The sequence below is a fragment of the Scomber japonicus genome, chromosome 14 (assembly GCF_027409825.1).
Source record: "Scomber japonicus isolate fScoJap1 chromosome 14, fScoJap1.pri, whole genome shotgun sequence".
Classification (NCBI taxonomy): domain Eukaryota; kingdom Metazoa; phylum Chordata; class Actinopteri; order Scombriformes; family Scombridae; genus Scomber; species Scomber japonicus.
Window position 1 is genome coordinate 32,915,639 of NC_070591.1, and position 24,498 is coordinate 32,940,136.

Sequence of the window (24,498 nt, forward strand, 5' to 3'; positions counted from 1 at the left end):
ATATTTTCTAGAAAACAAAAATATAGAATAGAAAAAAAATGTGCATAAATCCAGAAGAGCCGGCATGCGTCAATAAAAGCCCGATGCAGACTGTCATGCTCTCATTCCTGCTGCCGCTGGTGTTTGTGACTTAAATAGGTGTTAGTGTGTGAGAGAGAATTGTCCATTATCTCCCCAACAGGATTTGAAAGTCAAGAGTTCATTGTGGGTGTGTGACGGCCTCCCTTGGGTGATTAAGGTCACAGACAGTTCAAGGGTTCAGCTGCTGGATTTCACAGCAGCAGCAGTCAGGAATGTTATTTCTGTTGCTTTGCCTCACTTTTTTTTCCTATGGTTTGGAATTATTATGAGACTGTTATTAGTAGGATTAATAAAGCGTGTTGACATTTGTAGCCTATTATTATTATTATCATCCCAGTGTACTTTCAAAGTTTGAACTCTTCCGGTAAACTGCCGTTAAATACTAAAGAAACTAAAGAAAAGGAAAAAAAGCGGGAAAGGTTCTCTTTTTTCCGTGACTTCTTTTGTATTTTATTTTGACAGATACTTACATAGCTTCCTGGGCCTGTAGCCTTGTATAGGTGAAGTTAAATGTTGCCTGGTAATAAATTGACTAGCCTTTGAAATAATAGCACTGTGAAGTTCTGGGAATGTGAAAAATGGACAATCAATAATCAATACATGCATTTCTGAAATTGGATTAATCTGAGGTGTTCAATTTCTATTTCCATTTCCACAATAAAACACAGCCTATCAAAATCCTCCTCAGGCTAGACTCACAGGACAGTAAAGACTCTTCTTTTTATTTTTAAAGTTAAACTGTTGGAAACACTACACACCTTTGATCCATAATGAATGCAGTACAGTGTAAAGAATATCATGTGCTTCATATCAACACGTGTTCTGTTAGGAAAGGTTGTAGGTCAGCTGTAATCCATGGGTTTCTTATATACAGTCTATGGTTTAAAGTGAGAGGTGCATTATTTATTAAATATTTGATATTGTTTTATTAGCTGAGTATGTCATAAAATTATTTTAAAATGTTGATCTTTTTGTGATCAGTTATTTATTGTAACACACAAAACAAAGTCAAATAAAGGAGTATATGACAGACCATGTTGCAAAAACTTTTATTCTTTTAGTAAAGTTATTTTATAGTTTACAGTCTTCTCTCAGGTTGAACCATAGCTTCTTATTTTTTTTCCAGTTTATGTTAAGTCCAGAGTCCAGTTGATCAGCTGTGTTATTGCTCTTTACCATACTGGCACTGGAGAGACCTTTTTCCAAAGCCAATCAATCAATCAATCAATCAATCAATCAATCAATCAATCAGGCTCTCTCACAGCCAGTACAGACAGGAGGAATGATGACAACACAGTAACTTGTTTAATGATTGACAGACATGAGAGTACTGCTGGAGATCGATTTGGAAAATGTGAATTCATCCTTTAATATATGTCTCACATTAAAATGTAGAATAATTGTGTTGGTCCACAGTGCAAAACTTATTAGTTACACAATATCAGCTCTGTATGGAAGAGGATTAGAGACTTGTGAAAAATGTAGCTGACTTCTGAATTTTGAATTTATTTGCAAAAAACAAAACAAAAACAAACTCAGAATAGCTACGGATTAAACTCACAATTCTGACTTGAATCCCAGTAATCTGAGTTTATTTATCATTTTGAGAATAGAGTCAGCATTCTGAGTTTAATCTCAGGATTTTGACTTTAAACTCAGAACTCAAATAAATGTTTCCTTTGTGACCCTAATCCTCTTCCGTAGCTCTAACATAGTGACACGCCTATACAAGTGGCCTGCGTCCACATCACGACTGTCCAGTTTCTGCCAAAACAAACAACATTCCTTTTATTCTCAGTAGAAGATGCAATGAAATGAAAGAAATGTACATTTTATTGTTATAATATGTGTTCAGTGCATGTACAGAATGTTTAGTTTGTTAGTTAATACAAAGGGATTTTTTTTTCCAGGTCTCGCCAGAAAACTGTAGGAATGCATCAGTTTTTATTGTTGCTATGGTGGTTGCTAGGGATGCTGCTATTGCTGAATCCACTTAGTTGCATGCTGTTCAAATCATTGCCTGAGCTGTTATGTTATTATTTGTATTATTTTATGTAACTGTTTGATGTTCTTTCAGTAAAAAACATAGATTCTAACATCGATAGACTTCTTCAATTCTGACACATAGCCTAGATTTATTAGTAGGTTAATGAAGAGCATTGTGTAGTAGGTGTGTGTGTGTGTGGTTACGACTTAAGTCACTTTCAGGGACACACGAAACAGACCAGTTAATTGGGGACAGCTTGTGCAACTGGGGACAAAACCTTGTCCCTAGTTGGTAAAAAGCTTATTTCATGGGTCAGTGGTTAAGGTAACGGTTCGAGAAAGTCTCCAAGAAATGAATGAATCTAAGTCTATGTAAATACCCCAAAAGAAGGGGGTAGGGGGGCATTAAGTAATAGGATGAAGACGGGGTTATCAAGCTGAATTTTACATTTCACATCCCTCATTTAATCCCTGCATTTATCACTTTCATATATTTCATCAAACTGGACTTTACATTGTATGCTGCATTCAACCCCTACTGTTGCATCATTGAATTATTTATGAACATTTTGGTTCTTGTCACCGTCATATATTTCATACACTTTGTTTCTTTGTTCATATCACAGTCTGTATTTCCTTTGCACATTTAATATTTCATATCACATTTCAAACTAATCGGAGCACTTCCTCTACATCTTTAGTAATGTCTTAGACTGTCAGCAGTAGTATGATCTCTGAATGTGACTCATTTAAGTCACTATTTCCACTTAAAAATAAAAAAAACAAAGAAACAAAAAGCTTCATTTTCTATACAAGGCCTTCAAAGTGCTCTCTGAAAGTAAACCTGAGATGGCTTGTGTCCATGAAATGAGAAAATTAAACTTTGTCGTAGAGCTAAACCAAATAGTTAGAAATGTATGTGCTAGTGTGAAGACTACACAGCTCCTGCTTTCAAATACTGACCTTTGACCTTTGGCCTTGGTGCATGTTTGAAGGCCTATAATTCAGCAATAAAAGAGGGAACAGACATGAGACCAAGTGTCATGCTCTTGACCCCAGCTATTATGTATAATCAACATCTGGGGGTGCTGTCAAATATAGGTTAAACATGGTTAAAATGAATTCTCATCCATTTAACAGTTAGATATCTAAAATGTGATTACACAAATGTATTTACTGTCCCCTTAAACTCATTAGTGTACTATTCATTTTTTGTTTTTTTGACTATGTCTACTGGGCAGCCACTGGTTTTAGCTCTGGAATTTTCTTGAATGAAGTAATCCATCACATCACATCTGCTTTACTGTTGTCAAACCTTCATTATTATTTCCAGCAGTAGATATTTATCCAGTCAATTTTAAATGAAATTTCCATATAATGCAACAAGGGGCGCCATAAGGGGGTGAAAAGTTAGGATGATTCTAAGGGCATGACCGACAGGGGCCATAAAACAATATAAGAACATTAGAATTGTTTTATTAACATATCATAATTATTTGTATGCAAAATGTTGCATTCATGTCTACACAGTGGTATATGATCACAGCTCAATGTTAGTAACTATTCTATAGTTAGTAGTGAACTACAGGAGAGTTGCAAGCCTTCACAGGTAGAAGTGTTCTTACAGTAATTGTGAAGTATTGGTGTGACCTGTGTGTGGTGGTGGGGCCCAATGTGATATCTTTTCATTGGGCCCAAAATCCCTGAATGCAACCAAAACAGAGAAAGCAGATGATGTTCTGCTTTACTGGATGGCAGTAAATTGTGATTTCTAGAAATTGTATGGAATATAAATTGTACAAAAAACAAACTATAAAAGAGTCAGCTCAGTTAGGATAACTGAACTAGCCAGTGAACCAGTAGTCTCATCAATAGTTCTTCTCAAGCTTTTGTTACCTTGAACTCATTTTAGATTCCAAACTTCAGTAAGTTTTCAAATTGTTACATCAAACTTTATAGTTTCTGCCTATTTTTTACTCATATATGGCTCATGTAGTGTCACTAATCCACATGGAGTTGCAATGACAGTCAGTTAAAATGACTACTGAGTCACATTCATTCATTACATTTTTTTTTTAAAGTATATTTTTTCGTGCTTTTTTTTGCCTTTAATGGACAGGTTAGGAGAGATAGACAGGAAACAGGAGGCAGAGAGAGGGGGGAACGACATGCAGGATAAGACCGCTCGGTGCGGGATACGAACCGGGGTCGCCTGCAGCGAGGACTGTAGCCTCAACACATGTGGCGGGTGCTCTGCCCGCTGAGCTATGCTCAACCCCTCATTCATTAAATAGCATGCTATGCTGTTTTTATGAACGCATTTGATGGCAAAGATCACAGAGGGGGAAAAAGGGGAAGTCACTGATTTCCCGGGTTCCTGCTGTCACCTGAACGGGTCGTTTCCATAGTAACAGACAACACATATCCTGCAGGGACAGTGAAGGCACCAGGACGATGTCTTATGAGAGGTTCACCAGCCGTGTTTCTCAAGAGGAACATGACTTCTACCAGATCAAAAACGCAGCTGCAGAGTTTTACCGAGTGAACAGAATCCCAGAGGAGCTAGAGAGAGTTCTGAACGAGCTGTTCCTCCACAAACCGGGAGACGTTCACGGTTACCTGGTATGACTTTAGCCTTACTGCACTGCTTTAAATGATAGCTAAGCTAACGTTGTGCTAATGTTCATTTTCTACAGGTTAGCACCTGCTGCGTCGAAATAGTTAGGTTAGCTGGCAGCTTTGCTAACTCTCTAATGCTACGTTAGCACCAGCACCAGCTGTGTTTACTAGTGCTGCGTTCAAGTACTGCGGCAACTTCCATGACTTCAAGCAGGCGTGAAACCACCAATATAGATCCAATGTAACAACATATTTAGGTTTTAACAGTAAAACAACATGTCAAAGTGGTTGTACGACAAAGAATAGTCGTCTATCATCTCTGCATGATTAAAGATTGAGCTTCACTTCATATTAAGGTTAGAAATAAGCTGCTACCACCAGCTGATCTCAATAGCTGAATTAAACGCTTTGGCCACAGAGGGTTGGATATCATTTCTTTGTCAGTTTCCTCCCCTCTCACTATTTCCCCTTCAAGGAAAAGACAAAGTTGGAGGAAGCAAGGAAAGAAAGTGAGCAAAGTGAAGTAAACACAACTGAAACATTTGTTTGCATGTGTACAAAAGTCCAATCCTGCATTAGGGGCCCCTGGGTACTGAAGCTCATGTCCCCCAAAACAACTTTTATTTTATTCTGATTGGATAACACTGCTGTTGGCTGGATAGCTTGTAACTACATTTTTAAACTCACAGTTAACTCACATATTTTGTTTTGACATCAATCATCAATCAATCAATCTTTATTTATATAGCCCCAAATCACAACAAAAGTTATCTCAAGGCACTTTATACATCGAACAAGTCTACTGTACTCTTTAATTTAATTTAAATAGACCCAAAATTCCCACATGAGCAGCACTTGGCGACAGCGGCAAGAAAAAATCCTTTTTAACGGAAAGAAACTTCAGACATACCAGGTTTCTGTCAATGACCACCATTATCAACATTGATAACATCTATTGACATAGAGTGAGTGCTGTCAATACCAGTGTCTCAGAACTACAACTTGAATAAATGTTATTTTCATTAGTGTCATTACTTCCACCTCTAGTTTTCCTACTATGATATGTCAAAGTGTCTGTAGTGAAAAAGATATCATAAAACTTTCTATACTTTTCTTGATTTGTATCCATGTAAAATAATACTGAACAAATATGTGTGAAACAGATCAAGAAATATGAAGCACATGGACATATTAATTCTGTCAAAGTTGTTATTCTATAAAAAGATAGTTTTTTCCATGTGTGGACCATAGCTTGTTACTGATCAGCTTTACAGGATGCTGCCTGATGAGCATTCTCTCCTACAGTATGGGTATGCTTGGTAAGGAAGGAAATGAGCTGGTGAATCAGCTGTGGAGAGGCATATTTAGATTAAAAACTCTAAATGATTCCAGCACATAGTTTAGAGGAATGCCCTGTGGGGAAACACAGCTGACTATGAAAAACTGCTGTATTCTAGTAAAGCTGAAATAACATCCGGTCATCTCACCATGACTGAGTATAGCTCTGTAAATCATTCTGCTTCCATTTTATTCAGCAGTAGAACATATAATAACAGAGTGAGAAGTTTTAGGGGGGAAAACAACAAAAGAAAAACAGATTTTTCAGCTCATGTATGCACTTTTAAAAACTAAGTTTTTGGCTATTGGCTTCAAACGTGACACAGATAACACCATAGGAAGCTCACAGTGCTTAGGGGTATTGTAGTACTCGTCATGGAAACCTCAGTACTTTTTTCCTTTCCAGTAGATTTCATTTGATATCTTACTGTAAGATGGGCCAGATGTTTTTATGGAGCTTTGTTTTCATGAGGAGCTTATTTGATTAAGGTAATTGAGTAAAACTGAGATCAAGTTATGTTCTCCAGTGAAAATGATCACCATTTCTAGACTTCTATGTTCAGTTTGTAATATTTAGGTGGTGTGGATGTTTACATACAGATTCCTGTAAGGTAGTGAAGAGAATAAGATCAGATATTCCTTTATTAGTCACACCATGGGGGAAAATACTGCAGCAGCAAAGTGAACAGTAAAAAAAAGTCAATAAAAAGAATAGAGATCAATAAATAATAAGTAAAAAAGCAATAAAACAACAATGGTAGTAAAAAAAAGTAAATGACAGTAACATTATGTTCAAAAGTAAATAAGTAATATTGATGTTGAGTTTAGATTGTTATTACACAGGTTTAAAGTGAAAATAAATAACTATATATACATATACACACACAGTAGGTATTAGTCTTGAAATTAGAGTTGGTTTCTGATTATATACATAATCCTACATACATGTCTGTGTTCTGGTCAGCTACTGAGGTTCAAAATGTCTTATTCTTCAAAAATAATGAAATAAATAGTTTATTAATGGATTACATTACATTTACACATTTTAAATACTTTACAGAAGTTGATTTAGTCATGTAATATGTCAAAAAATAACAATAGGTCACCTCAAGCGGAGTTCAAACTGTATGTGAATTAGAAGTTGAAGAATGATCTTGTGTGTTGTCCCTGAATGTAATTGTAAGAGCTATTTGAGCTGAATATGCTTATTATGTATATAGCAAAAACTGCAAATTTCTTATCAAGGACTTTTAATGATGACACTGTGGCTCAAAAGCTGAAAGAAATTAAGAAAATTTACTTCTTTTTTTTTAACTTTAGGCAAATTACTTTACAAAGCTGTCTGCAGCGCCGAGGATCAGCAGACTGAAAGGAAAGGAGGTGTATGATGCAAGAGGACAAGTCACTATTGAGGCAGAGGTCTTCTGCATCATCTGCAATAAAGAACAGGTAAAACAATATGCTAATATATCCACACTATGTATATAATGTATAAGTGCTGAAATTACAGCTTGCTGAATTACTGGAGCCGTGGCTGACAATCACTCATCTGATTCACATATTCACTTCAGTGTATGCATTCAGCGTAAAGATTGAACAAATAAAGGTTTAACAAAGGAGATGTGATTCATTAGTGATGCTTTGAAGAGACAGTGAGGGAGTGGGGGGGGGGGGGGGGGGGCTCTTTAAACATGCAGGGGGGCTCTGATGTGAAGAGGCAGCTGGAGGCAAGAAGCACGCATATAGAAGGTAGCAATCAGAAAACAGGCCGTGACCTTTGACCCCTTGCCATTTCAGTTCTTACAGTATCACAAAGGACAGAAAAATGAGAGGTGACACTGAGGTCCCTCAGAGCACACACCTAGGGCCCTAACCAAGACACATGCATCAACGCTCACACTCAACACTATTACTTAGACATACAATGTCATTATCAGCAGGAGAAGGCCAGCTTCTCACAAGATAAAACATACTCTAATTATAATAATTATCATTTATATTTAAGTATCTGTGCTATATAGTGTATTCAAATATAAATAAGATCAACATTTAGCAAACAAAGAGATTTCAGTATTTTGTCTGATATGCATCAGCAGTATTTTATATATATTTGATCCTTTTTTTTAATTCACATTTAATATATACGTACATACGTTTTTGCTGTTTTTTATTCAGTGCACTGACATTGTTCCATACAATGAGGTTTATTGTTAAACTGTAAAATATCATTTCTCCATATACATATGTTTGTGTTTATGTATATATTGTGTATGTATAAGATTAGTCACTTCTCTTGGCTGTTTAATTTTGTTCTGTTTATCTAGCCTCCAAGAATTGTATTCTTCGTAGTCTTCGTAGTCTTTTTTAAATTCTATATGTTGTGTACATCTTTGTGTCATGTGTGTCATGAGTGTATGTTATTAGCAGCAAAGTGTTTTTACTATGCATATGACAATATACTTCTTGAATCTTGAATCTTGAATCGAATCGGTCGATATTAAACAATATTGTAGTTTTTTTTGCTCCCTAACGACGGGAACACACCGAAGAGTTTCCATAGCGATTGCATGGCAACTCACCACAGGCGCTTTTCACCACTCTTCAGTGTGTTCCCGCCGTAATGGCTCCAAAAATCCAGTATCAGTCAAACCCTAAAGGTGGTGAGATTTATTAAACCCTTTAGAGTTACATGTGGGAATGTTGTATAGTAGCAACTTTAAAGTCAAAAAAGTTGTTGGTGTCTCCTAATTACAACTAAGTGTCAAAGTAACTTTTAATAGCAGCTCTAAAGTGATCACAGAATCAATCACATGCTATGCTCAGAGAAGGAACAGCCAGTTATGAAATCTTTAACATTTGAAATGAAGAACATATATCTATAACAACTAAATATACAAATAGGGATGAAATAATAGGAAATTGCCCAAAATGGAAACAAAATTGTGCCGCGAGACAGAAATCATAAATCACATAATAAGTAGAAGTTAGTACAACACTGACGAGAGCACACAATGAAGATGCTTAGAAAGTGATTGCAAATCAAATCAATGGCATATTTATTGTTGCTGTTTGTTTGCAGCCCTGATAAATATTAACAAAAGAAAAAATGCTGCAATATCCTATTAAATGTTCAAATACAAATAATAGACGAAAACTATTGTTAATTGTTGTACTTCAGCTGAACAATCATATGTAGTTGAGTCAGACAGAAAACAGAGGCGTGCAGACAACACACCTCTGCAACTCTTCCACATTTAACAGTATTTGAAAGTCAAAATAAGTTTGATGAATACTTTCTCTATTTAAGTTTGTTAGTAGAAGTGTCCAAATTTGACTTTTAGCTGTTTGATAAAAAAACAGGCCCAGGTTCTATCTGGTATTCAGCTTCAACACTAGCAAAATCTAGCAGACATTCTCAGGCTACATTCATATTTATATGTTAGCAGGTCACAAATATAGCCAGTAGCAGTCTAAGAATCTCCTCATAAAAGTGTCTATACTAAATGTTGAAGCACAGATGTGTTTAGAAAGCATCAATAGTGGATCTGACTGATCAATAAATGTGATTAAACCTTGATTCATGTTTCAGAGAGCAGAGAGAGTGTATTTTTTTAGCTTTTACATCATCAAACATCTCCTATCACACAATATCATGTCCTATTTTACCTAAGACATGAAAATATAACATAGACATAATGATAGAAGTTAGGGCTGGGTGATATGGACAAAATCAAACATCACAATATTTTAGACCAAATACCTCGATATCGATATCGCAACAATATTGTAGAGATGACTGTTAGTGCTTTCACTAAATATTTACACTATGAACATTTTGATAAAGTGGGTAAAAGGTAAATAATAGAACAGCTAGAACAGTCTGGCCTCTTTCTCTGCTACCAAACGCTGTGGGAGTGCCCGCCGAGTTTGCTGCGTCTGAGAGCTTTCTAGCTCAGCATCTAGCTCGGCAGCTAGCTCAGTGCCTAGCTCAGCGGCTAACTCGGTGGCTAACTCAGCGGCTAACTCAGCTAACTGGCTAACTGTGTAGACTAGTAGTAGAAGTGAAAATGTCTGAATTCACTTTACACGGTCCTGTTTCACTATTTTCTTGCCCCATTTTATGACATCATACCCACAAAGTCATAGGATTCCTATGACATGGCACTCCTGTTTGGATTCAACACCAATCATGTTCACTTTAATGTTGTAGGAATGAAGGAGAAGTTTATTATTGCCCTTTTTGAAAGAGTTCTTCTCTTTGTTATTGTTCAGAGCATATCCTCAGCTTCCATCTCCTGCCACTTTGGACCTAAGGAGACCTCACTGGACTGGAAAGCTCAGAGTAAAGAAAGGAGTGATCATGTGATGACTGCTGTCCAATGGATCAACGAACCTTTAAACAATCTGCTGAAGGAGCAAAACCCTTGTGATCAATCAGAAGCTGACCTCATCCTCAGGTAGCGTTCAGTGTGTTTCAGGTCAGAGACTTGTGATTGCTCGTCCGCCTCTGAACATTATTATTATACATTCCATATTCCATAAATGTTTTTATAAAGGCATTTTTTTGTAAGGGGAAGAAAAGTTTTGGTGTCTTTTGTTGGAAAGCATTTGCTGGAGAGGCTTTTACAATCAAATATCATATCATATGTCATTTTTATAAAAAACCTAAACTTCAACTTTATTTATATAGCTCATTAAACACAACATGGTTGATCCAAAGTGCTTCACACAGATGAAGAACAAAATAGAAAACACAATAAAAAAGAAATCAGAAATAAAAATACATTGTCATAAAATACATAGTGACATAGTAAAAAAACTGTCAAATGTCATATGTATTGGATGTATTCATGCAGCTGCTTACTGATTAAGCAGTACACTGTCATATCATATCACTGTCATTGGAAATACTTCACCATTGATTATAAATGCACACTAAATATGTTGGGAATAAGACATGGATGAGACGAAATGGTCCTTTAAATTACACACAACAGAGTAAACAAACAGACATAGATAAGTAAGTAGTCCCATACTTGTGCTATATAATACAATGGGGTCACAAATAGTGCGTATATGTGGCGTTGACCCCCAAGAACGGGGTCACGCCAAGGTCAACGCTTTACACTCGTTTGCCTATTGTCACAGCTTATCATATCATCACGATGCACCAAGCTCCTCTGATTGGTTGCTTTTTTGCGTTATGTCTCATGACCCAACGGAGAAACTCAATGAGTGAGTAAGCATCAGTGTTGAGTGTAAGGGGGTCAGTGGGAAGTGTTTGGGAGCAGGTATAAAAAGTATATCACATGTTATATAAACTATGGCATATATTGTGTATGTTATCCTTATATCATTAACCCTTATATACTGTTTAATGTCAAATCTGACCCTTTTTGACATTTAACAGCTGTAAAAACACCCCAAATGTCTTTCACTCTGAAATTTGATGACTTTTCCTAAAGTGGTCCAAAATGCAAAAAAAGGAGAATATTTTAAAATGTTATACTTTTGTATAGGTGCTATAAACTCTTGTCCATTGTCAAATTATCTGTGTATCTATTAACATGTGTTTTAGTGAAATGAATAGTTCATAGTTTTAATAAGATAGTAGTTTTATGATGTAGCAGTGAAGACTGATGGCTCTAATGGTTATACAATAAACCCCACACTTCCATAAAGTTCTGCTCATTTTCACTTTACATAAAATACATGTCCATCATTATGTCTATGTTATATTTTCATGTCTTAGGTAAAATAGGACATGATATTGTGTGATAGGAGCTGTTTGATGATGTAAAAGTTAAAAAATACACTCTCTGCTCTCTGAAACATGAATCAAGGTTTAATCACATTTATTGATCAGTCAGATCCACTATTTTTTTTTATATTGAGACACTTAGCTGATAATACGTGTCTTTTTTCTTGTTGCTACTTTTTTATGTAGCTCACAGTGATATAAAGGCCGGTCACAGTGGTAAACTAAACAAAAAAGTTTGTAAGTGGGATGAGCAGCAGGAGAGTTCAGGATCTGTTTCTATAGTGAAGCATAGACATGATGTTGGATTTTACACTAGATATCAAGTCCTCAAGAGAAAAGCATTATGTGTATGGATGGCAGGATGATTTAAAAACAATGTGTTCTTGAGAATAATCAGAACCTACACACTTACATTTTCATTTGATTTCTCACTGCATTTTTCTTTGGTAACAGCTTATCTTTGTCATGAGCCCAAAATGTAATATTTAGTTCTGGACTTTTGCAGTAATTTCTTCATGGCCCACTACCTGGAGGAGAAGAAAGCCCGGAACAAGGAGAAGGAAGAGAGCGGTTCACCCAGCCAGTCTGACGTGCTTCTTCCTTCTCCACCACCTGCACACACTAAAGACAAGAAGAGTGCTGATAAAGGTAACATAGGACTGCTTAATGTAAATATCATAAACTCTTTCACCAGTATAACCAAATACACAAGCAAGCACAAGCCTGTGTGCTTTTCATTAGAGCTTCCTAATGGAGAAAACAGATTCCATTAACACTGTTTCCATCAGATCACTGCTTGGTAAAATGTAGGATTTGTATACTTCATATTCCCCTGCCTCCTCATGTTTAATAATAGTCTCTGCTATGGATGACAATGTAGCTGCAAAGCAAATTTAAAAGAGTTAAGTAAAGCGAGAGGATGAATAATGACATTGTGGAGCTCAAACATGGTTTAAAAGTACATTTTCACAACACAAAAAAACTGAAAGAGAACTTTGCATTTTGTGCATTACAGAGACATGCATGTAAATAAACATATGAATGGAATGAGCTAGTACATGACCTCACAAAACACACTAATCCTGGCTTCCATCCTTTAAGCTTTTTCTCACCTGATTAAAGAATCCAATGAAATGCAGTGTGATGGATACTGTGAGGCCTTTAACACTGCCATGTATTTTCTGGCTTTCTTACCACTTATATAAGTAACATTTTTTTATATTATATAGGTTTAAATGAAGTTGGTTATGTGTTATTATAGTAGTCTTATGTATGTATGGTTTGCATTGAATTATGGTCTTTAGTGGATATTGTCATGAATCAGCTCAGAGTCAGTGACAAAAAAAAGGGAATTACACATTAATAAAGCTTCTAAAATAACATTTATTATCAACTTAAGTTAAAATAAAATAGTGTTAGTCAGATAAGTCAGTAATGAATGCAGTGTGTGATAAAAACCATAACCCATCTGGCTGGTGGAGGCCTGGAAGAGGTAAACAAAGAAGCCAGCTAAACAGGCTGAGGTGTAAACTACACAGGTGCAGGTTGTTTCCTCACGTCCTCTCTAGTCCCGCCCACTGGCTTCTGCTCCTGATTGGTTGGCTTGGCTTAACCCTTACATACTGTTCATATTCTGACTCATAATTAGTCTCTACACCAATTTACATTCATAAATTCTGTATAATAAATGTTTAGCCCTTAATGAAGTTGTAAGAGATTGAACAGAGTGTATTCTGTTTATTTATGACAGAAAAAGACATTCACAATCACTATTTTATGGTCCATGAGAACATTTGATAGAATATGAAGAATACATGTTTTAATGGTGTTTTTTTGGATTTTGTGCATTTGCATATATATAAAAATGTCAGCTGCACAAACATTTTGTGTCCATTTTTGTAAACTGTGGGTCACATTAGGAAAAGTGTGACTAGAGGAAATGTGTATGTGATGTTTTTACGGCTCTCAAATGTGAAATTGGGTCAAAAACATAGACCCTGAACAGTATGTGGGGGTTAAGCAAAAGGAAGAGAGGGATGTCACAGTATGAGTGAACAAATGCAAAAAAGAAAAAAAGAAAAAGACAGACAGGCTAAAAGACAGAAAACAGCGGTACTACAACTTCTGCCTCTGTGCCGTTGAGCTCCATTGTTGAATTACACAAAATAGTGCCATAGCATTGCATTGTGTGATTCCTTTACTGTGATAAAACTTGCACCTTTCATACTCCTCAAAGCAGCAGACTAAGATCACATGGAGTTACTCTTCTGTTTGATTGTTTTTGGACAGCAGTGAAGTTTGATGGCACAAAGAAATGAGCTCTGTTCTACTATACAGATGATATGTATTAGAATAAACTTACTGCTGATATAGTTCTAATAAAACCATGCTTATCATTTAAGATGTACTACCAGCTAAACTGTTTAGTCTTAGAAGTGTTAGTGGAGAGTTAGTGAGTGCACTCTTAATTTTTGTGACCCTGCCAACAAATTAATTAGGAGAGTTGGAACGCTGCAAGTGTGATATAATTTCTATACATATGCATGACCACGACAGGTCCAGGCAGCCTTTACTTCTGCACAGATGTTATTAGGCAGCTTTCCCCTCATTATACACAGTAAGTGAAAAGTCTTGCTTTTGGATTCAGTGTCTCGGTGTTGTGATGTTGAGTTTAGAAAATCTATTCCCTTATACAAATACATACACAAAAGAGACCTGGAATGGCATCAACACATATTCACACATTTTATGTATAAGTCTCTTTTTCTTCTAACCTTGTGCTCTACTGTATGTGGACTATAATACTGGCACACACATACACACAAGTGCTGCTTACACTGAGGATTCCATTACTTTAGCAACTTCCTTAACTCTTCAATAAACACACTTTATAATCACTATGGTGTATATACAGGGCTGTGAAGGTTACTTTGGAAATGTAATAGATTACAGATTACTAGTTACTCTTTTTAAAATGTAATAAGTAATGTAACTATTTCAATGACTTCATCAAAGTAATGTAACTTATTACATGTGATGACTTTTCTAATGTTCTAACCAATGTGTTCAGCTGTTAGGGAAAGTGTTCCCATTAAACACCAAAATCTAAGTTCAGCTGTTTTTCATGGATACTGACATGATTTATAAGAGAGATCATTTCTTATAAAGCAACATGTATCTCTCATTTGTAAATGTATTCATTAGATCATGTAGATTTTAGAATATAAAATAAAGATATTTGATGAAAAAGTCAAAAGTCTGGGTTGGACTTCATTGGTACTGTGACCATTTAAGCCAACATCATGATTTATTTACAAAATAAAAAAAATATTGATCTGAAAGAATTAATAACAGCAATATATATATTGATTAACATGTTAAATGTTAAAAAATGAGGCAAAAACTCTCCTGAGTAAAATCTTAAAGGTGTGACTTCAGATGTAACTTCCTTTTATAATCAACATTTTCATCAGTAACTGTCATTTAATGACACATTTCTTTTCTAAGTAACTGTAACAGATTACACTTACATTTATCTTATAATTAAATGACGTAATGCTGTTACATGGAACTAACACTGTGTACTGAATACATTTTGGGATTACAATTGGGGCAGCTGTGACTTAGGAGGTAGAGCGGTTGTCCACCAGTCAGAAGATTGGTGGTTCAATCCAGTGGCTCCTCCAATCTACATGTCCATGTGTCCTTGGGCAAGATACTTAACCCCAAATTGCTCCCGTTGCTGCCCCAATGGTGTATGAATGGTTAGTTTCTTCCTGATGAGCAGGTTAACACCCTGTGTGGTAGCTCCTGTTATCAGTGTATGAATGTGTATGAATGAGTGAATGTGATGTAATGTAAAAGCACTTTGAGTGGTCATAATGACTAGAAAAGCGCTATGTAAGTGCAGTCCATTTACCATTTAGTTTTTCGTGCATCATTCAGTAAATCTTGTCTTGTAAGTTGCTCTATAAAATTGTTGTGTGTTGTTATGAATCTCTTTGTTTTCCAAGAATGAGGCTGAAGCATTTGAGTTGTGGAATTGAAGAGCTTTTCTTTGCAAAGAAAAACTAACAAATTACAGGTCCATATGTGCAGTCAGTGTTTCAGACATCTTGGTGCGTTCCAGTTGTACTCGGAAGGATCTCTGAAAAGTTGGACGTACCCCACCAGCCCTGACCTCAAAATCCTAGATGGTAGCCTTGTGTATCAACAGTGTGAAAGTTGTAGTAATATCCTAAATAAAGTTCCCTGAAATGACCTTACAACACCTTATAATCTTCACTTTGGGGGTCCCAACACCCTTAAACAACCAACCACTGCAACCAAATCATCGTCAATTAGCAGTTAGCAGTTAGCAGTTAGCTTCATTTCACTTATCAAATTTGCTGGGAAATGTTACAACACCTGAAAGCCCACATTTGTTAGATTAATATCTGCACTCTAGTTCGTAACACTCGTTTTTTTTTTAATCCTGCAGGAAAAAAAAGCAACGCAGCAGAGAAACCTTTTCCTCCAGCAGAGCCACCAGAACCAGTGCTGCTAGGAAGCCTGGCCATTGGCTCAGTGTCTCTGGCTCTGGCTAAAACTGGGGCACGAATAAAGGGTGTCCCTCTCTACAAGCACATAGCTGCTCTACGGAACCAAGAGGTCAGACCACACACACACACGCTTGTACATTCACACCAAAGCTACATCCGGTACAAAACTTGATGGTGTCTTTAATGATTTCATTCAGGCTCCAGCACAGTTTCAAATCCCCGTCTCCTTGGTAACTTTGCTGAGCTGTGGGAAGACTTCTCCTGGAAAACTCAGCTTACTAGAGGAAGTCATCCTGATCCCCAAAGTCGGACAACGAGTCAAACAAGTACTCTTCACTCTTCTGTGTAGCTGTTCCAGTTGGAATAGATTTAAAAGTTATTGTTTTTTGTGCAAGTTCTTTCTGCTTTTCTTTGTCGTTGCTTTGATGTGGTTTATTATTGACGAGCAACCTCAGCTCTTCTATATTTAATTTTCACTATGGCATTTATGAAATGCACTGAACTGTGAATTTTCTTCCAACAGATCATCACAATGACCCTTGAGTTACAGAAGGAGACGATGAGAATAATGAATACTTCGACAAAAGCCGGGGTGAGGGACGATGCTATTTATTCACAGTGAGAAAAAAAGGGAAGGAGTTCTGACAGGCTTTATGGGAAGTGCAGAACATAAAGAGGTGGAAGCAGGATTCAAAGCTTTTTTTCTGTTACTGAGCTTTCCTAAAAGATACATACACAGAAAATAAAAAGAAGAAGAGATCTATATTTGATTTTCATGGCTAATCTTCAAATGAATCCAGGTACACAAGCCTGAAGGTACGTTGAAATGATTATTAAAGCATTCCGTACTGTCCATGCAGCATTTGCACTGTATACACACACTTATCTCTGCATTGTTCAATGACCCCTAGCTCTTACATTCAGAACAGTGAACAGTGGAGAAGGTGAAACACATTAGTCTTCTTATAACCTTGCAAAGCCAACTGTCTCATTCAGACTTATGAATAAACACTCATCCAGCGTCATTCACATTCACATTCACATCCAGCTTCAGCTAAACTACTTTTTAACCCACCTATCCAAAGTGGAGAGATGTAAAGATTTTAGGTTAATGTGTTTTTTTTTACAGATCAATGTATTGAAATGCACAGTGCCTAACAGCAGTTGTTAACAAGATGAATGGTGTCTTTGCTCTGAGGCCACTCAGACCGTCACGTGCGACAACGGAGCTCCAGCAGTGAGCTACGAGCGACCCGAGCAGCCTCTGGATCTGATCACCGAAGCCTGCGCTAACCTTGGACTGGCACTGGGAACGGAGATCCATCTGGCGTTAAACTGTGCCGCCCCTGAGTTAATGGACTACGTAAGTTGAGGGGAAGGATAGAGGCTCGTTTTCTTGTGTTTCTGAGTCCTTGTGTTAAATCAGTTATTTATGCATACAGCTGCAGACGTCAGTTCACATGACAATACAGTACAGACACAGCTGACAGAGACAACAAGCAGCGGAGACTGACTTTGTTTTTTCTTCTTTTTTCCTGTCAGTCTAAAGGAAAGTATGAAATTTCAACAGGAGTTTTAAAGTCTCCTGATGAATTAGCGGACATGTATCAAACCCTCATCAGCAAATACCCAGCAGTGGTGGCCCTGATTGATCCATTTAGGAGAGAGGTACGTTTGAAACACAATCATTCTCCTTCTATCATTTCCTAGACAACAACCTTACAGTATAATGGAGGACAATTATAAAGCAGAGAAGTAAATAGTATTCAGGTAACAAGGCCAGTGACGTTATTCTGTACTTTTTCTCATTGTTAACAAATCTCTCAAAACCAACACGTGTATTTTAAGACTTCTCTCCCTACCTGTGACAAAACCTCTACCCGAAACATGGACGCTATGTACGAGAGCTTTCTGCTGCTAGCCCAGCAGCTACCTCGGCTGCTAGCCCAGTGGCTAACTCAGCTAACTGGCTAACTGTAGACTGTAGTAGTAGTAGTGTGCGCTGAAAGTATCTATACCTCTACAGCAGCAGGGGCGGGTTTATGCTTATGATTTTCAGACCCGCCCACTAAATCCTGAACACAGAAATCTTGAAACACAGTTTGTGAAGTCTAGCTCCACAATTCAAATGTAAATGGTTGAAATGCTTTTTACAATTTTTTTAGAAATACATTTATGACCTATTTAATGTGTTTAGAAGAAAATGTCTGAATTCACTTTACGCAGTCTTTAAACATAGGTCACAAATGTAAAGATGAATTTAAAAACAGCTGGTCACTGTAGTTATAAGCAAACACTACTCAAACAGGAGGAGTGCATTTTTAGGGACTATTTTGTGCAGGGAATGAAACTAAATTTTGGGCTCTGGTGAGTATTTCTAGCAGCAGCACAGTATGTGTGATCGAGTCAAAATAAACTATAATGTGTTTTTTGAACAACAGTGGAAGTCTACAATATAAAGGAATAAGATATACTGTAGGAGTAGGATACAGTCGTGGCTGGTTGGTCTTAAAACAGTATACATACAGTACTTGATGCTTGATGAATATCACCAGCTTATCCTTTAAGGCCTGTCACATGCATATATTCACATATGATCTGATAGCTCTCAGTGTCTGTTAATGGAGTTGTATCACTGGCCTGAGAAACTAGTGTTCCTCCACCAGAAACCAACACACAACAATTCATCTCAGTTATTAGCTCAGTAGTCAAACTGTATTAAATGATTGAAAGGCTGACATATATATAACATAAGCTGAAAACTAGCCTGCAACCATGAGTTGAGATCAAGTTACCCTGACATGTAGCTAGCTTGTGTGGTTAGCTTCAGGCCACCGTTGCCATAGTTACACATGGGTATTTGCTAATCCTCCTTTGGCATTCAGCTCTGATTTACTCTGATCAGCTGATATCCAACCACATGTCACCAACAGATCTCCTGTAATAAACATCTATGTGGCATTTCTCTGTGTGTCTATGTGTATGATCATTTATACGCTGTGTGTCTTATCCCTGTGTGTGTGTGTGTGTGTGCGCGTGTGTGTGTGTGTGTGTGTATGTGTGTGTGTGTGTGTGTGTGTACACTGTGTAAGGACACAGAGCAGTGGGAGAAGCTGAGCAGTGTGATTGGAGACTCATGTTCACTGCTCTCTGACATCACCTACAAGCCACAGGCTGCACCCCTACCAGGAGTCAGAGGTCTCATCCTAAAACACAGGAATGAGACAACAGTCAGCGACCTGATCCGCATCACATCAGAGCAACCAGGTAACATATACGCTGTGATGACCAGAAGGTAAAGCTGGAGAACAATGATTTGACTTCCTGATATATATATATTTATCATCAGTGTTGGGCACGTTACTTTTAAAAAGTAATTAGTTATAGTTACAGTTACTTCTCCCAAAAAGTAACAGACTTAGTTACTGAAATACTCCATTATAAAAGTAACTAGTTACCAGGGAAAGTAACTATTGCGTTACTTTAAAAAAATAATATTTTTTTTAAAAAGAGAGATGCTTCATTAGGTCAGAGTTGCTTGTAACGGACGCTCTGATACATAATGTACATTTCACATGTATGTTCCCTCCTTTTACCTCAAGGACATTAAAGTAGTGTCTGTACTTCCTGTTTAAAAACACAACCTTTTCCTCCAAACTCGCCGTTGCTGCAGCTTCTGCTAGTTTGTGTGTGTGAGGCTGCTGTGTGCATGTGTGTGTGCATGTGTAAACACTGTCTCTGATTGGCTTACCATGAAATCTTACTCTGCCTTAACCAATCATCATCATGGTTGTCCCGCCCCTCCCTTCTCCGTTCCCCTCTCCAAAAAAAAAAAAAAAAAAGGCTTTGCAGCTTTTGTGGCTGAGAGCAAAGTTGGATGAGAAGGTTCACTGAGTAGATTAGCTTCAGTTTGTAACGTGCCTCATTTAATTAAGTAACGTAACGGCGTTGTAACAATGGAAATAATTAGTTATTACCCGTTACTGAAAAAAGTAACGCCGTTATTCGTTATTCCCATCACTGTTTATCATAGACCACCACAGTCAGGTAGAGTTGACAGGAAATGGCTAATAAATAGCAGGTGTACCAGGAGATTACTGAGTTACATCCATTACATCCAGTTACAACTTAGTGAGCTAGAACATGAATACATATGCCAGTTTATTGAGGAAATACACAACAATATAAGATAAATGTGGCCTAAAGGTTAGAGAAGCAAGGTTGTGGCCAGACAGTCCGTTAGAGCAACTGGATGAATCTAGGTGGGGAAAGTGAAGAGTCAGCACCTTTCCCTCCCAGCTGGTTTTACATGCTGCTTGTTGTAGTTCAGTAAGCCACAGATGTTCTTTTATGTATTTTTAAAGTAACGCATATTCTAATTTTTAATTTAGCTCAGATTTCCTTTGAATATGAATGTGAGGTTCTGGCACAGGTCATCACACCAGATACAGATCTGTGTTCAGATTAGTTTAAACTCCACTAAACTCAAATGCATGGTGATTAGCAGTCATTTCTGGCAATAGTTTGAACACATTGATGAGAGTAAAATATCCATAATATCATACTGGTTGTAATGATGATAATAGTATACTTAATGCTTGTGGCTTCTTTGGGTGATATTAACAAGTCATTCTCCTTGATAAAACCTTCAGTATTATGAGTGAGTATATGCACACATCCAGGCCTCCATCCTCCAGCATTCCAAGCACTCATATTTTCACCAAATACTCCTAAATTCTTTGTTTCTGTCAAACACCTCTTGAATATTTCTCTCTGAAGTTTGCTGTCCTTGATCTGAGAAGCACCGCATTCAGCTGCTCTATGCTGGGAAATGTATTTAGTCTCTGGCCCAGTACTCACTAATGATCCTGATGAACTTATTAGAAAGGTTGTTTAGTGTTTGTCAGAGAGCCTTCCTCCTAGTTCACACAGGTCATAAGGAAGTAACCATTTATAACAAATGGTTCACAGTTAGATTTAGAAGAAAGGACTCTAATAATCTGAGCTTCATCCCAGCGCTGCTAACACATACATGAACATTCATTCTCAATTCATTTAATATGTTATTATTAATATTAAAATCACACTTATTTTCCATCTGTGAAATGTTGCAAATGTGGTGGATTGATGATGCTAATTGTGTGTATGTGTGTGTGTGTGTGTGTGTGTGTGTGTGTGTGTGTGTGTGTGTGTGTGTGTGTGTGTGTGTGTGTTTCTCCAGGTGCAGTTTTAATAGGAACAGCATGCAGTGAGCCCTGCAGTGATGACTCTCTGTCACATGTGGTGAGTCTTTCCTCAGGACAGTTGTGTATGTCTTCACCATGTTGTGTGTATTCAGTGTATCTTATCTGATGCATATCCCAATTATACATCATCGTTCTTGTTTACAAGCTACATGATGGCAAACTAAATACTAAAACACTAACTTTAGTGTGAACCCACTGTGTCCAAACATTATTTTGTTTAATCATTCAAAACTTAACAAACGTAATATTTTGCTTGACAAGTGTGCGTGTGCTGTCATTCTTTAAATTTAAATGTACTGTGCTTATCAAAGCAATGAAAGTTTTTTGGGGTCCCTGTATGTACAGATTAAACTCTATCAAAAGCTGCAATATGTCAGTTTAGGCTCTGGGAAACTATAATGAACATTTTACACTGCTTTCTGACATTTTATAGACCATAAAATCAATGAACTGATAATAGAAAGAATGATTAGTTAGTATTATTTACTCACCAGTAATGTAACTTACTACACACTAGGGCTGGGCCATATGAGCAGAATCAAATATCTCCATACGTTTGACCAAATCACTCCATATCAATATTGTGACCATATTGTAGACATGACTATTGGTGCTTACTAGATATTAACACAATGAGATGTTTGATAAATAATCATCAGTAATGTGGAAATAATGACAGAGTGGATAAAGCAGATAACAGAACAGTCTGTTAAGCTCAGAAAATGATTGATTTTTACTGTCATGCAGCCTTTAAAAGCAGGAAAATACACTTATTCCATATCACCGTATTATGACATCCAAAATCTAAAATGATATCTATAAAATATCACAGTATTGATATAATATTGATGTATTGGCCAGCCCTAATACACACCTATACCACCACAGGGGTCAGAAACTTTGTAACCAAACTTTAGCCTTTACTTGACTCACACACTGGTCTCTTCTAGCTGTAGAGAAGACACACCTCACTATATTCCCCCTATCTGCATCTACAGACTGTCCTCATGTCTTTTCTCTCTCTCTCTCTCTGTGTGTGTGTGTGTGTGTGTGTGTGTGTGTGTGTGTGTGTGTGTGTGTGTGTGTGTGTGTGTGTGTGTGTGTGTGTGTGTGTCAGGCTGTGGGTCTGGGTCTGGACTATATCAAACTGGGAGGTCTGAGCGGTGCTGAGAGGATGACTAAATACAACCAGCTGATTTCTATAGAGGAAGAACTGACCCAACAGGGAATGCTGGGTATGTTTTTATACTCCTCCCTTGTTCCTCTTCCTCTTTTTTTTTTTAGCAGGACAGAGAAAGAGGAGGCTAGACAAAGAGAGAGAGAGAGTGGTAGTAATGCGTGAGCTTGAGAACACATCTCTGTCTTTCTCTGTGTGTTGGATGTGAAAGGAAACTGTGTGTGAGGAATCATACAAGTGTGTATTTGTATGTATGTGTGTGTGTGTGTGTGTGTGTGTGTGTGTGTGTGTGTGTGTGTGTGTGTGTGTGTGTGTGTGTGTGTGTGTGTGTGTGTGTGTGTGAGAGAGAGAGTGGAAGAATGAAAACCCTTACCTTGGATCTGTTAATTGGCTGCCTAATTACAGGCAGGGACAAATACTCCCCCCCCCCCCCCACCCCCCACACCCAAAAAAAAAAGGGAGGCAGGGACACTGGAGGGCTAATGAGAGATGAGCACATGTTTGTGAGATCTATTCCATCCTAAAAAAAAGTTGATGTAAGATGTTTATGGGTATTATATTCCTGTGTTGATACTCTAAGCTGCAGCTCAGTGAAAGGCTCAGTGTGTGTCACTAAACATCATTTCAGTCCAGTTATCTGAGGAGTCTGCCATCCAGCTTTTGTCCTCTCGCTTTACTTCATGACTCCGTCTCGTCCACAGTCTCCAAGGAACAGCACCCCCCTCCACTGTTCCCGGAAAAGCCACAGGAGCAGTCGACACCAGCCTGAACAAACACTGCTTCCATCGTCTGCTTGTATGAAGAAAATATTTAGATTATTAGATATTTATAAAGACTGTTCTCACTTACTTTCAGGTCAAGATTCCCCTTCTTAAACCCACCGAGTTGATTATACAGGCAGTGTATTATTTTAGTGCTAACATTCAGTGGGGTGGTGAGGGGAGGGGGGATCAATACGAAGCTATTCAGAGAGAGGCTAAGTGCTTAAACATGACCTTCAATAAAGCAGTTTGGAAAAAACTCACAAAACCTCTCGTCACCACTTCAGGTATATATGAGCCATGTGATCAGGTGCTGTGTGCCAGACTTCCTTAAACAAACACAGGTCTGCTTACAGGTCACAATCAATCATCTCAGAAAGAAGAAAAGAAAAAAACAGCACTCGTAAACAGCAACATGTAAGCCTCACACAGTGGAAACACAGTCATTCACTTTCATCTGAACACGTTTACTTTTAACAGTCATTTTAGATTTGTCAGTGAGACTAATTTCTTACCAAAAAAGACAAATATTCACTTTTTAGATTTGTAGATGGAGGCGTAGAAAAACACATTGAACCCCACTTTTGACCCAGTCTAAGAATCTCCTCATAAAAAAAGTCTATACTAAATGTTGAAGCACAGATGTGTTTAGAAAGCATCAATAGTGGATCAAAAGAAATCCTCACAACTACTATCTAACTATGAACTATTCATTTCACTAAAACGGATATGGAGATAATTTGACCCAGAACAGCCTCAATGGACATAAATGTGTAGCAACTATACAAAAGTATAACATTTCAAAATATCAAGTGATCAAATTTCAGAATAAAAGACATTTTGGGAGTTTTTACAGCTGTTAAACTGGACCAAATATGACCCAGACAGTATGTAAGGGTTACAGTATATTCTTAGCATTTTATTTTGAAAAATCCTCAGTTATCTTATTGAATGTTGTTAGTATTTATATAGTTGAGGCACTAACTTT

The 24,498-nt window shown here is 37.3% G+C and overlaps 1 protein-coding gene across 1 annotated transcript; it reads left to right on the forward strand.

Annotated features, from left to right (window-relative positions):
* The first annotated feature begins 4,521 nt into the window (after positions 1-4,521).
* Positions 4,522-23,518, forward strand: eno4 (enolase 4). Its single transcript, XM_053332671.1, has 13 exons — positions 4,522-4,689; positions 7,345-7,473; positions 10,297-10,481; positions 12,291-12,433; positions 16,266-16,435; positions 16,524-16,652; positions 16,850-16,918; positions 17,525-17,689; positions 17,869-17,994; positions 19,419-19,593; positions 21,548-21,609; positions 22,690-22,807; positions 23,451-23,518. The coding sequence occupies exons 1-13, from the start codon at positions 4,522-4,524 to the stop codon at positions 23,516-23,518; spliced, it is 1,707 nt and encodes a 568-aa protein (XP_053188646.1).
* The last annotated feature ends 980 nt before the right edge of the window (positions 23,519-24,498 follow it).